The 12,707-nt window shown below is 37.5% G+C and overlaps 1 protein-coding gene across 1 annotated transcript in view; it reads right to left on the bottom strand.

The window, feature by feature from the left end:
• The window catches only part of COL19A1 (collagen type XIX alpha 1 chain), a 186,104-nt gene that overhangs the window by 145,062 nt on the left and 28,335 nt on the right, over nucleotides 1-12,707 (bottom strand). The window contains exons 4-8 of the mRNA XM_065632140.1: nucleotides 11,777-11,900; nucleotides 11,099-11,374; nucleotides 9,252-9,332; nucleotides 7,053-7,178; nucleotides 6,501-6,563 (exon numbers count right to left, since the gene is read on the bottom strand). Coding sequence (XP_065488212.1) covers nucleotides 6,501-6,563; nucleotides 7,053-7,178; nucleotides 9,252-9,332; nucleotides 11,099-11,374; nucleotides 11,777-11,900 — 670 coding nt within the window. The remainder of the gene's footprint in view (nucleotides 1-6,500; nucleotides 6,564-7,052; nucleotides 7,179-9,251; nucleotides 9,333-11,098; nucleotides 11,375-11,776; nucleotides 11,901-12,707) is intronic.

Raw genomic sequence — 12,707 nt, 5'->3', positions numbered from 1 at the left:
TGTACAACCTATGATAGTATTCACACAGGCAGCATGACAATAAAAAATGAAAAAAACAACGGGCAAATGCATTTTTAAAAGAAGTTTTGCCTATTTGGTTTGTATATATAATGGCATTTTCCTTTGCTTCTGCAGAACTCAAAAGTCCTTTACAAGAGTGAACAACCATCCTATTTCTTAAATAGTAGATGCCAAAGTATAAAATGAGACGAAAAAACAGGGCTCCTGATCATCAGGCCTACATCTACCCCATCTCTTTTATGCCTTAACAAGAGTAGTCTAACTCCCGACACACACTGCAGTTGAGCTTTTTAAGTTTATGAAAATAAATTAGTAAGAATGAGAACAAAGAATTGCATTCACTTAGAACTACCAAAGCCAACAGAAATATATGCTGCCAGAAAAACAATTTCATAAGCTGGTGAACACTAGCAATACAATGCTGGCATTTACAGGTTATGAGGTACACTCAGTGTAACAACATTCAAAGCTAGTACCATGAGCTTTAAGTCTCCTGGTAGGATTATTTACTAAGGGTACCAGTGAAAATCCTTTTCAACTGAGCATAACATACTTATTGAATAAAATATTTAAGCTACATCACATTTTTCAGAGGTGATCTCTTGCAAACAACAGGATGACTACTGTATTTTTTGACAATATTTATTTTGGTAAACTCAAGCAGACAGGGTGGAAATTCAGCAGGCTGAAACGGAGAAAAAAGAAAAAAAGGCCTATGTAAACTTTTTGTAAAGCTGAGCCAAACTAAATTCTTAAAAAGATATTGCAGACAGCAAACATGCTTCTTTCCAATTATACCATCAACCTTCTGTCTGAAGTGGAAACAATTTTGCACATATGAGAGCACCTGCAGTATTACACTTGTGATCATTTTGTTACATTAATGATTCAGAGAGTTTCAAAAGCACTTGACCTTTACCTCTTTGCATCATTCAGCCCTTATTTAATGCACCTGTCATAGAATTAGAAATGATATGCTAGTGGCAAACACGAAATACAGTAGACAGATTCCTGTACCACACATTACTATTGAAGAGTCATGTACAGCAAAGATAGCCTAAAACCATATGTGGTGACAGAATGACAAAGTGATAACTATTAAGTTAACAAATTACAGTCCTATCTCACATAGAATGAAAAAACATTTCTTTAAGAAAGTATTTTACTTAAACACATCATTTTGTCTCATAAATCACAAATCTATTTAAAATATATTTACATTGTGATACACAGTGGGATTAACTTGACACAGTAATATTTAATCTAGAAAATAAAGCCCTCAAGGAATTTTGAGAGGAGGAAAATATTTCCAGCAGAGTTCTGTACTAACAAGGCACAGATCATGATTTAAATACTAAGATGAAAGTAAATGCACTTAATAAACAGAAAGAATGACATTAGTGCGGCCTAGCACACACACTGCTAGAGTACTGCATTACAACATTGCTCTTGTCTACAATGGGGACAGGTTTGTTCAGCTGGAACGCATAACCTACGTCAGTTGTCAAAACACTCCTTAACCAAAATCAGTTTCAGTTTTGCAAAATTTGATTAAGTAAATTAGCTTTCCCAGTTTTCATCTCTGCATAGTTATACGTGCCAACAGAATCAGAAATGTCCAGGTAATAAAATGTGTACTATCAAGAAAGAAATACCAGCACACTCTGAAGAGAATTGTTCCCAGCAGACAGTGTACTGGCAGCGTTTCCAAAAGTGATAAAGAGGAAGGTGAAAAGAGGTGATGTGGAGTACTCATCCTTCAAACTGGATCTGTATAATTAATGTCAGAGGCAGGCCGTGTAAGAAATTATGTACGCTAAAATTTAAAAATCAGATGTACAGACATGTAAGCATTTCTCATTATTATAAAATAGTGATAGAAGTATTTAGACCTCAAAAAAACCCCCTCATTAGGAACTGTTAGTTGATGAATACAAATAAATTCAAATTCAGAGAATTTGCCAAGGGTGAGACAGAAAATTCATCACAAAGACTGCATCACTCCAAGGTTTCCCTGGCACTGGGGGAGCAGCAGGGAGTCCATAGCCCAGGAAGTATCACCCCTGTTACCCTGGCAGTGCAGGGGCTCAGCCTCGCCACGGCCTGAGCTGGGTGTCCCTGGCTTAACCCTTTGCTGGGCCCAGTGACTGCTGCCTCCCTGCTCCAGCTTCAGCTCCGGGGGTGACCCCAATGGGGAGGGATGACACCCCCCAGCCCTCTGAGTTCCTCAGAGTGCTGAGGACTCACTGCCACCCTCTCCATTCCCTCTTGAGGAGGACTTAAACTGCCATCCTTAGGACTGACATGAATACTGGAACAGTGAATATGGTAACATAGAAAAGAGGCACATATTTAAGGCTAGGTTTTTAAAGAGAGCAAATTAAACTGTATTACTAATGTTTTTCCTTATTAATTCGATAATTTGGACTATAACACGGTTAAAACATTAAGTAGGACTATCAGTAAATTCTTAGCTCCATAGGTCTGGAGTGTTCCCTTCTGCCCATTGTAAGATCTTAATCTACCAAGTACACTGGCAGTTCCTAACTTTGTCATGATTGACCATCAGCCATATTTTGCCCAAAATTTTTCTTTTTCATGCATTCCAGCTTCTAGGTCCCTATCAATAACCTCTGCAACAAAAATCAGACTAGAAATGAAACATTCTCAAGGCTGCGTTAAACTATAGATATGCTGTCAGTGGAATCAGGTGGACCTGGGCTATAAAAGGAATGACAGAAGGAAGGAAAGTATGACTAGCAAAGAAAACAGGCGGAAGGAACAGTCAGACACCTCATTTTTTCTCCATGAGTTCTTTTTTCTTATCCTTCTATTACAAATATTTTCCTAGTACAACAATACATCGCATAAACCTATCTATACCAATCCTAAAATAGCCTTTTAAACTTTTTTTTTTCCTTAAATAGAATTTGAATTAACGAAACTCACTTGAATAGCAATACATTTCTCCACGGTGTGCATCAATAGGCACTTTAATGTTTGAAAGCACTCTGCCTTTGGCTTTTTGCTCCCGGCTGTATTTACAGCATTAACCAATGACCTATTAACAGAGCTTGGAATGGTTTAATATTATATCAAAATACTTAATTCTCTTTGGATTTCAATTTAAAATCTTTCATGGGCACTAAGTTTGCTTAAAAGAAATAAAAATTTTAAAAAAGATAACATACAATTGCTTTTTTTAGCTTCTTTGATAGAGAAAATTAGTTTGTGTATTCAGTATATATGTAATCATTCCAATAACTGTGATCCAGATTCTGTCTTCCTGAAGAATTTCTACATATTGAGGATAAACCAGAACCTTCATATTGAGATCAAAAGACATTTGGCAACTATAATGTATTTATAAGAGTCTTGAGTAGCTACCCTGTTTCCCCCAAAATAAGACAGGGTCTTATACAATTTTTGCTCCAAAAGATGCTTACTTGTAAAAATGTATAGCTGCCTGGACACTATGTAAATTGACTTTTTTTATGAACTGTAACTAGGGCTTATTTTTGGAGTTGGGCTTATATTTCAAACATCCTCAAAAACCCTGAAAAATCATGCTAGGTCTTATTTTTGGAGTAGGTCTTATTTTCAGGGAAACAGGGTCTATACCATGCTGAAGCAGTAGAAATTGCTTCCAAAACAGAAAAGATGGAAAATTCCTCACTCAGTTCAGCAGAGAAGGAAATCCAGTTCTACAGAACAGATACCAAATTGCGTGAAGTCACAGGAGACTTCCACCTCACTTGTGACAACCAGAAGCTTGTGAAATACACTGTGCTAAGAATCAAGATACCATGAGAGTAACAGGGTATATTATTCAGGGATAACCTGAATTGAATACCTAGCTGCTGCTGCCTCTCTATTTTCATCCAACAGAAAAAAGAAAAAAAAAAACCAAAAACCTATCGGACGGGTTAAAAAGTGTGTTTCAAGGGCAATGATCAGTAAGCAGCAAACAAAGTCGGTCCTGGTGACTTTCCGAGTCTTAATTATTCAGACATTGAAGAACAGGCGGTTGTCCCTTGCTGCAGATCACTGCAGAAGCTGATCTCCCAGCAAGTAAAATCCTGCAGAGCAAACATCCCTCGATCCAAGCTTGCACAGCAAACAAAAGGGACAGGGACGACTGCCCTTGAGGCAGGGGTGTCTCGTACCAAACAGAACAGTCTGGTCATTGAAGAAGGGAGACAGTCCTGAAAATGAGCAGCTTCTCCACCCTCAAAGTACCTCCTCAAAGCCAACAGAGATAACACTTCTATTGCCAAGTGAAGAACTGTCCTTATAATGTCCTCATGAAGCCATAATGGAAGGCCAGGCATACAAATAGGAAGGTCATACACACAAATGGAATCATTTTGATCAGTGACACTCCTGTACATTCAGATGGACAGCTTGCCAGAGACACAGCAATAGTTGCATGAATGCTTGTCCCAATGAAAATCCAGCACTTTAATCATTTGATCCCACAATACATTTTGTTGGACTCTGTCTCAGACCTGTTGAGAGGTCCTACAATGAGCCAAGAGTACAGAACTGCCAAGAGTACTCCCAAGTGTACAGAAATGAAGTGGAAACAGGCTCATAACTAAATTCAAATGCCTAAAAATGGCTTATCAGGTATCATGCTTTGTAATGGTGATCGCTTAGATATTCCTGAACAGGGAAAAGAGTCTGATATTAGGGAACAACTATGTCAGCCTGAAGAGAAGCGGAATTTTGGGGGGCTTGACACCTGACACCTGCTTGTGTCTGCTTGTGTCTGCCTGACACCAACTTGTGTATGTAGAGACCTTTTTTGCTATTCCCACAGCAACAAAAAGACACGTAAATTCAGTCATACAATTAATTACAGTGGATGGGAAATTGGAATGGGACAGCGTAAAATAAAAGGATAAGCAATGTTGTGCTGAACAAGAGATAATATCAACAGATACAGAAATTTCCTAGGAAAGAAGCTGAAATATTAACATTAACTTGTTTTCACTTGGATCCTGCCATGGCGTGGACATTTAAATACAGTTAGTTGGATGATAATAACAATATTATTTAGAAGTAAAAGAAAACAAAAAAAATGAGGAGCTGAGCACAAACGAACTGGGAAACATAGGCTGGAAATCCATCAGAAAACTTACAGAAATCCCATTTTTTTGTGACTGGTGAGCAAAGTAATCAAGAAGCTGCCTATTTCATGTATAACATATTACGAAACATTCAGCCACAGACTGTAACTCTCCTATACATAATCTGGCAATAAATCATGTATCCTGCATGTCTGGAATGGTCTGGGGTCTTGCTGTCTCTCCACCTCTAATTATTGATGTAACAAGGCCATCATTGAGAGCAAGAATTACTGAAAATTGCATAAATGCAGAAGCAAAGAAAAAAATGGTACTAAAGCCTCAGAGAACGTGGCATTCAACTCCACCATGGCAGGCACTATTCAAGGCAGAATTTGTTTGCCCCCAAAGGTCAACAGTGAGACCATCCTTTTAATCACAGCAGTAATGTGCCCTCCACCCACCCCCAAACAAAAATACCCATCCCAAAGCTAGGATGTAGTCAGTGCTGGTCAATTATAAGGAAGGTTCAAATTAAGCAGCTTTCTAGCTGTTCACTGTACTACCTCTCACTTTAACCTGCTGAGTTTTTGAATTTTTTTTTAATTGACATTCACAAATGTAAATTTCCTATAATTAGGCTAAAGCTGCTGAGTTGCAATAGTTTATTCAAGTTGCCCCCTCTATTAGCACAAGAAAAAATACATTCCCAGACATGTTCTAATCCAGAATCTTCCAACCAAACGTAGGGAAAGGAGTGTGAAGGGAAAACATCTGATATGCTGACTTTTATTATTAGGAAACTCCCAAGCTAAATAACACAACAATGTCATGGTAAGGTTTACAGAATGAAAAATACATAATCGGCCCAAGGAAAGGAGCCCCGACTGGCCTGTCCTAGGGGCTTGCCTATGGCAGGTGCCTCTCTTTTCACAATCAAGAAAGTTTCAGGTAAGAGTAATGTCAAAGAATATACAGTGCTTAGGTCATACAAGTGAATTCATACCCTCCTACTGATGACTGCAAGGATGAATCCACCACACAGGATTCTGTCCATCAGCAGCGATGTACACACATGACATGAGAAAATCCTTGTCACAGATGACATACACGACTTCTCTTTTTTTGGGTAAGAGGAACAGGCGATAGGACATGCTGCGAGGGTTGGGTAGGCATGTGCTGCCCAGGCTGCCAAACTGTGTTGCCTGGAGTTGATGAGGGGACTCCGAAGTCAGAGAGCTGTGGGCTCCCTGCCAGGAAGCCTTTACAGAACCAGAGACCAACTGATACAGGATTTAACCTGTGTGCAGGGAGATTCCTTCAAGGAATAACAGAATCCAGAAAGTTTCTTTTAAAGAAAGAGAAGCCTAAGATAAAGATTTGGAAGAGTAAATGTAACTGATATTTTACCTTTTCACCTTTAACTCCTTTCTGGCCCGGCAAACCAGCTACGCCTGGCAATCCTGCTTCTCCCTGATTTTAAAAGAAATAAAAAATAAACAAAGAAGCAGATCCAAAATACACATTTGGTTTGGTTTCCTTGTCTTTGTCACAAAAGCCCAGCAAAGCAAATGACTCACGCTATATATAAGGCAACACCCAGGAGAAGGATTTTTTTTTAAAAAGTAGTTTGTAGGAAATAATTTATTCTCGAGTAAAAACATTTACACTAAGTATAATGCCTAAATATAATTTTCATTTTTACCATAGATCTTTTTCTTGATATATGTTCAGACAACTAAACCTTACAGACCTCTGCAACTCTAACTAAATCTAAAACATACTGTTTCTTAACTGGGAAATGCAATGTAAGTACATTAGAATGCTATAAACCAGTAAGATATTTTTTGTAACTATTAAAAAAAAAACCCAACACACACAAAAAAATTTTTTTTTTTTAAATACCTAGCAGGATTAAACAGCATGATGCACTAAAAAGCAAGCAATAGGAAAACGTCATACTTTATTTGGAAAGCAGTGGCATCCCTCTCTAGATTCTTGCTGCATTCCTGGAAGCGCGTATATTTTGCTGGCACGAACAGTCACTGGTGATGAAGTTGTAGCAAGTAATCTCTCCTCACCTGGGCACTAAAATAAAAAAGAAGGTTTTCTGATTTTTCGTCCACTTTGGATATTAAATACTATCCAAACGCTATTTTCAAGTTACTTTCTGTTTTAATACTCCTTTACACACCACATTACATAGAAGCTACAAATGCCAAACAGAAGAAAAAGCTGTAGTCTAGATATTGTGATCCTTCCATACTAAAATCAATGCTAATTAAAACTGATCTGACTGCCCCACTTCTTTCCTCCAAAAGAGCCGAGACAGAGGAATAAAGTCTCCCAAAGTTAGAAGTAGTGAAGCAGAAAAAGCCCATGGGGAAAAAAAAAAAAAAGAAAAAAAAAAAAAGAGGGTACTTCTCAGTGTCATCCCGTCCTCAACCCCCCGTCCTGAAAGACAAAATGTCCGAGTGAGTGAGGAAAATTCTGTCACTTTTTCTGTAATGAAACACTTTGGGCATGCACAGTTTGGAAACAAACAAAAAGCCCTGAAGCCAACATTGACCTGTCTGTAACTCATGAGAGCTGAGCCAACCTGAAGATACAGTACAGGACAAGTCAGCAGAACCTGATAAATTTCAGCAGCTCTCATTAAGCTGTAATGAGGTGTCCTGCGAGCCTTCTGTCAAAGAAATTCCCACAGGATTTACAGCTTAGTGTAGAAATTTGTATCCAAGGATAAATCCTTTCCCTTAAATCACTGAAAATGTAGCCCTTATAATTGGTAAGGAAGTAATGAAAAAAATAAATCAGAAAATGTAACACTGTTTTCAACATGAAAGTCATAAACAAGTAGTCCATCATTTTTTACATCTTCAACATAGGACATAAAAATGAAACTGATGGTGCTTTTAGCTATACAGCTGAAGGAATGTTTAAGATGCTAGTATTAAGCCTATCCTTGATCTTCTTATGTCCATAAATAATTAGGGCTTTTTTTGTTTTTACTTTTCTGCTACTGTGTCATAACTGCTAAATAAATTGTATTTCCACGCAAAAAGTGGGAAAAAAATGCATTCATTTCACTTATCCGTGAACTTATACACTCAAGAGAAAGCCAGCACTATGAACAGGAAGACATTTTGAAATATATTTGAACAATATATTACTATTTTAAATTGAAATTTCCCTTTATAAATAAGATCAAACGTCTTCCACGCTTCCAAGCACCTATCAGTTGTCAGCTCCCACAAAGCCTTCTGCTCCTCTGTTCTCGGGCAGCTTTATCCATCCATTCCAGGTGCCCTATTCTCCCATCTCCTTGTAGATGGAATCAATTAGTCCTTCTGCTCGGTCTGGGGTTTTTTGCTGACTGCAGGTTGGGTGGTGACAGCACTGCCCGCTATCTCAGAGAAGCCTCCTCTTATAGACTATTCATAACTAGCAGACCAATACTTTAACGTAATTCCTTTCTGAGGTTTTTGTTTGTTTGTTTCCTTAATGAGCTTGATTCAGCAAAACAATTACATTCTCAACTTCAAGCACTTCTATATTTCTAGCGTCTTCCAGTCTACACTGACTCTGTCTATCAAAACCACATGGAAAAGTGAACCCTCTAAACTAAATCAATGTTTTCCCTTATGTTGAACAATATATACATCTCAGCATGTGTGTTATAAAGAAGAAAGTATCTGCCAGTTATGAAACATCCATTCCTCCACATTAGCATATTGAAATAAGGGAAACAACCTCAACACCTTCCTATTTTTCTCCCCTTCCACTGTCATGCAAACTCTTTCATGGGCTTTGTTTATCATCCATCATGCTTCACTAGATGCAACTGTTATTGAAATGGCCTCTGTTATTTGAAGCCATCCTGAGGTCATAGCAGTGATTTGTTTCCTACTCTCTGAGAATTCCTCAGTTACTAATTAGATATTAATCCATGTTCAGAAAGCATCTAGTGCCTTTTACTGAGGTTCCACTGTGTCATTTAGTTGGGCAGCAAGAAACAACGTACCATGACTCTAGATATAGGATTCATTTTTAGGGGGTATTAATCTAACACTTCTATTGAAATTTCTCTACAGCTCTTTAGTAAGAAACAATGAAGCAATTTCTTTTGCATTAACACTTTCATTTTAACAAATAACTTACCAGGTCTGCAGATATTTCACAACATGTATCTTCTGTTGCAAGCTTTGGATTACAATAAACTGTTAAGCTTTGAAGTTCAATCTATTAAGAAATACAAAAGAAATTAATATGAGATGCAAAAACTAATGTGTTACAGCATGCATTTTCTTAGCTTTGCATAAGAAACTTTCTCTCTGAAACACTGCGTATTTCTGAAACGCTGGAAAAAGAGACAAATGCAAAACAATTATACAGCTCCTCACTTACGGAACAAATTATGCTGTTACTTTGATGTAAATCACATTGTAGATTTAATTTATCTTCATGCATGTTGCATCCCTTTGTACTGCTCTTGCTATGCTACGTAGGCATTTTAGCCCTTCAGATATCATCCCTCCAGGGATGTGATTTTCTCCTACAATAAATTTGAGTAAAGGTTTGATAAACTCTCTCTCACATACATCTTCTATCACTTTGGACAGACCTTTGCCTGGACCTTACGACTAAATCACCTGAAGAACAAAGTATATTAATTCTGTAGCTAAAGCTTCCTTTTCAGAGATTTTGGGTGGATTGGTGAGATGAACAGCATCTAATTTTAACAGGCTAATCTTGCCCTTGTATGCTTCTTTCTGCATCTGTTTTGCATCCTCTTATTTTCTCTTTGTATTGAGAAGAGTGACTAAGAAGAGTGACTCTGAAGAGTGACTGAGAAGAGTGACTGTTGATACAGGATCTGCTCTGCTGCCTTCATCAGCTTTATGCCCATAATATTTTCCTGCAAATGTGGAAATCCCAACTGACAGCTTCCACTCAGAATTATCCAGCCCACGCCATGCAACCAACACGAGGTAAAAATAATCTGTTCCTTCTCCTGTTTGCTGCTTGGAAATGAGGAGTTGGTACATACATTTCAAATAAAGTTGAACTCGGTCTTAGAAGACAAAATGAAGCATGAGCTTGGCCTCATAAAGTAAGAGGCCTGAGTCCAGACTGAAGTATTTAGGGCCTCACAGGGCTGATTCCTCACACAATGCCAGCTTGTAGTCACAATGTGTTATTTCCATCTGGAACCGTACAATGTGCGTAATATAGCTGAAGCTTTCAGATGGTCACTATAAACTCCAAGCCAGATGCTTTAAACCTGGTAAATGGCTGTCATTGTACCTAAAACAACTGACATTTCCTAGAGGTTTCTAATTACTTTCTGTGAGCTGTCTGCACAAGGAAGGAGAAAACAGTATCTCTGGGATGAAACACAGCCCAGAATATCATGGGGTTGCCTTGGGTAATTCTTGCACCAAAGGCTGCAAGAAACACTTCCAGCCACTCCCTAATCCCTCCCCTTCGGTAGAGGGAGCGACAACTACGAACAATGTGCTCCCCGACTTCTGCATAGTCGAGTTGCCCTGGAACGGGGTACAATCTTGATACAAAGGTAATCCTTAATTTTTTTGTCTCCCCTTTATCACAAAGAGGCAAACTGTAGCAGATGACTGTTACAAACTTATAAATAAACCTCATAAAAATCAAAAGAAAAATACTGCTGGAAGTTATCTGTAAATGTAGTAATAACATGTCCGTGGTAAATACATGGCTTCTACTCCAAAGTGAATACAGAAAAACAGACTCCTGAAACCAGGACCAAGTTGTTGTAGTTACTTTGGTAACAGAAGTTCTGCCTTAACAGATGCTACAGCACTGAATATTTAGAGAAAAAGACTTAAGGACTTCAAATTAAGAGTACACACTCAAAAGTAATAACCAGTTTTGAATATTTTATCTACATAATTTTTTAGGATAGTGTTAGTAAAAACATGACTAAAACATGATTTCAAGTTATCTGGTTTTCCTTTCATGCTACTCACATCTACGGGCTTATCATCTGCAGCACGAGAAGCAATCAGAGTCCTTCCCTGCAAGTCAATGGTGAATTTTTCATCAGTCTGCTTTCTCTCAATTAAATTACAATCCAAATAGAGGGAAATGATCCCCGACTGCACGCTAATACCAAGCTTATGCCACTGCCGATCAAACAATGGATAAATTTCTCGACTCTTAAATGTGTAATGCAGTATATTTCCCTGAGCAGATTTGGTCATATACTCCACAACTTTTTTTGTACCATCCAGAAGGACAGAGATCTGAAAGAGAAATAAAATAAAAGAAGAGCTCGTTTAAAAGTTAGAGTATAAGAATTAAAAACACATATAAACTATATATATATATATATATAGTAAAAAAACTTGGACTACATAGACTGGGCAAGTATTATGTTATGAAGAATTCCTTTGTGTAACTTTGTAAATACATATCAGCTAGAAATCATAACATTCCTACTTATCCTAGTTTGTAGTCTTAACTCAATGAATTTTGTCAAATTTCTGTCATTACTATGATAAATCATAAATTATTTCAGAGCAGCCTGTCTGTTCCATATAAACTGTAGCTAAAACCAGTGGGGAAACATCCACTAAGTTACATTTGCCACATTATATAAGGAAAAAAATAAACTTTAAAAAAAAAAAATGAAAGATGACTCTAACCTCAGGTGTGTCATATTGATTTAAAACTTGCCAAATATACCAACGTTCTTTCTTGGTATTTCGCCGCACACGGAACGTAGCAACTAGAGAGTATTCTTGAGGAAGCCCATTTGGAAATACTTGCCTACAATAGCAGAGAGGAAAAAAAAAGATTTCTTTTTTATTCTTATACACAAATACACTGCTTAAAAGGAATGGACAGAAATAAAATCTACTGAAAACAGGAAGCCAAATGCTCACTCACACAAATTCATGGGCTTCAGCACTTAGAAATGCATCTTCTCAAAAGTACAATTCAGTCTATCTATAAGAATAAATAACTGAAGATTTTGCTAACTAACTTTTGGTTTTAACTTTTTAAAACAAAATCTGTGATTACTATAAATAGGAGTCTTAAAAGATTTCTGCCAAGTGAATGGCACACATAAACGTATTTTAAAATACTGCTTTTCCCAATTTACTGCTTGGGATACTGGAACAAGTTTCCCAAAGGGTTTGTGGGATAATCCCCATCCTTGGAGACTTTCAAACCACAGCTGCACAGGGCTCATAATAACCGAAGTTTCAAGTTGGTCCTGCTTTGAGCAGGGGGTTTTATCCAGTGACCTCCATGGGCAATGACTCGGACATCTTGAGTATCAGAACAGCTGGACTTTAGCAGGCTTGAACAAAAATAAAGAATGCATTTCTGAATTAATTACTTGCTGCTGTTTGATTTTGTTATTCCTTCCCTGCCTAAGATATGTTGTTGCCTCTAAAAAAAGTCTGACTTGTTACTTGTATCACAGAATGCAGTACAACACCACTTCTACAAAGTATTTGAAAAAATTGTATTTCAGAAAAAAATTAAATTAGTCTGTAACTCAACTCTACAGAATTCGACAATTATTTAATATATACTATTTTTGTACTAAACAAATTAGAATTGTGG

Source organism: Caloenas nicobarica, chromosome 3 (assembly GCF_036013445.1).
Source record: "Caloenas nicobarica isolate bCalNic1 chromosome 3, bCalNic1.hap1, whole genome shotgun sequence".
Classification (NCBI taxonomy): Eukaryota; Metazoa; Chordata; class Aves; order Columbiformes; family Columbidae; genus Caloenas; species Caloenas nicobarica.
The sequence above is the reverse complement of the archived record's forward strand: the minus strand, read 5'-3'. Positions and strand labels throughout refer to the sequence as shown.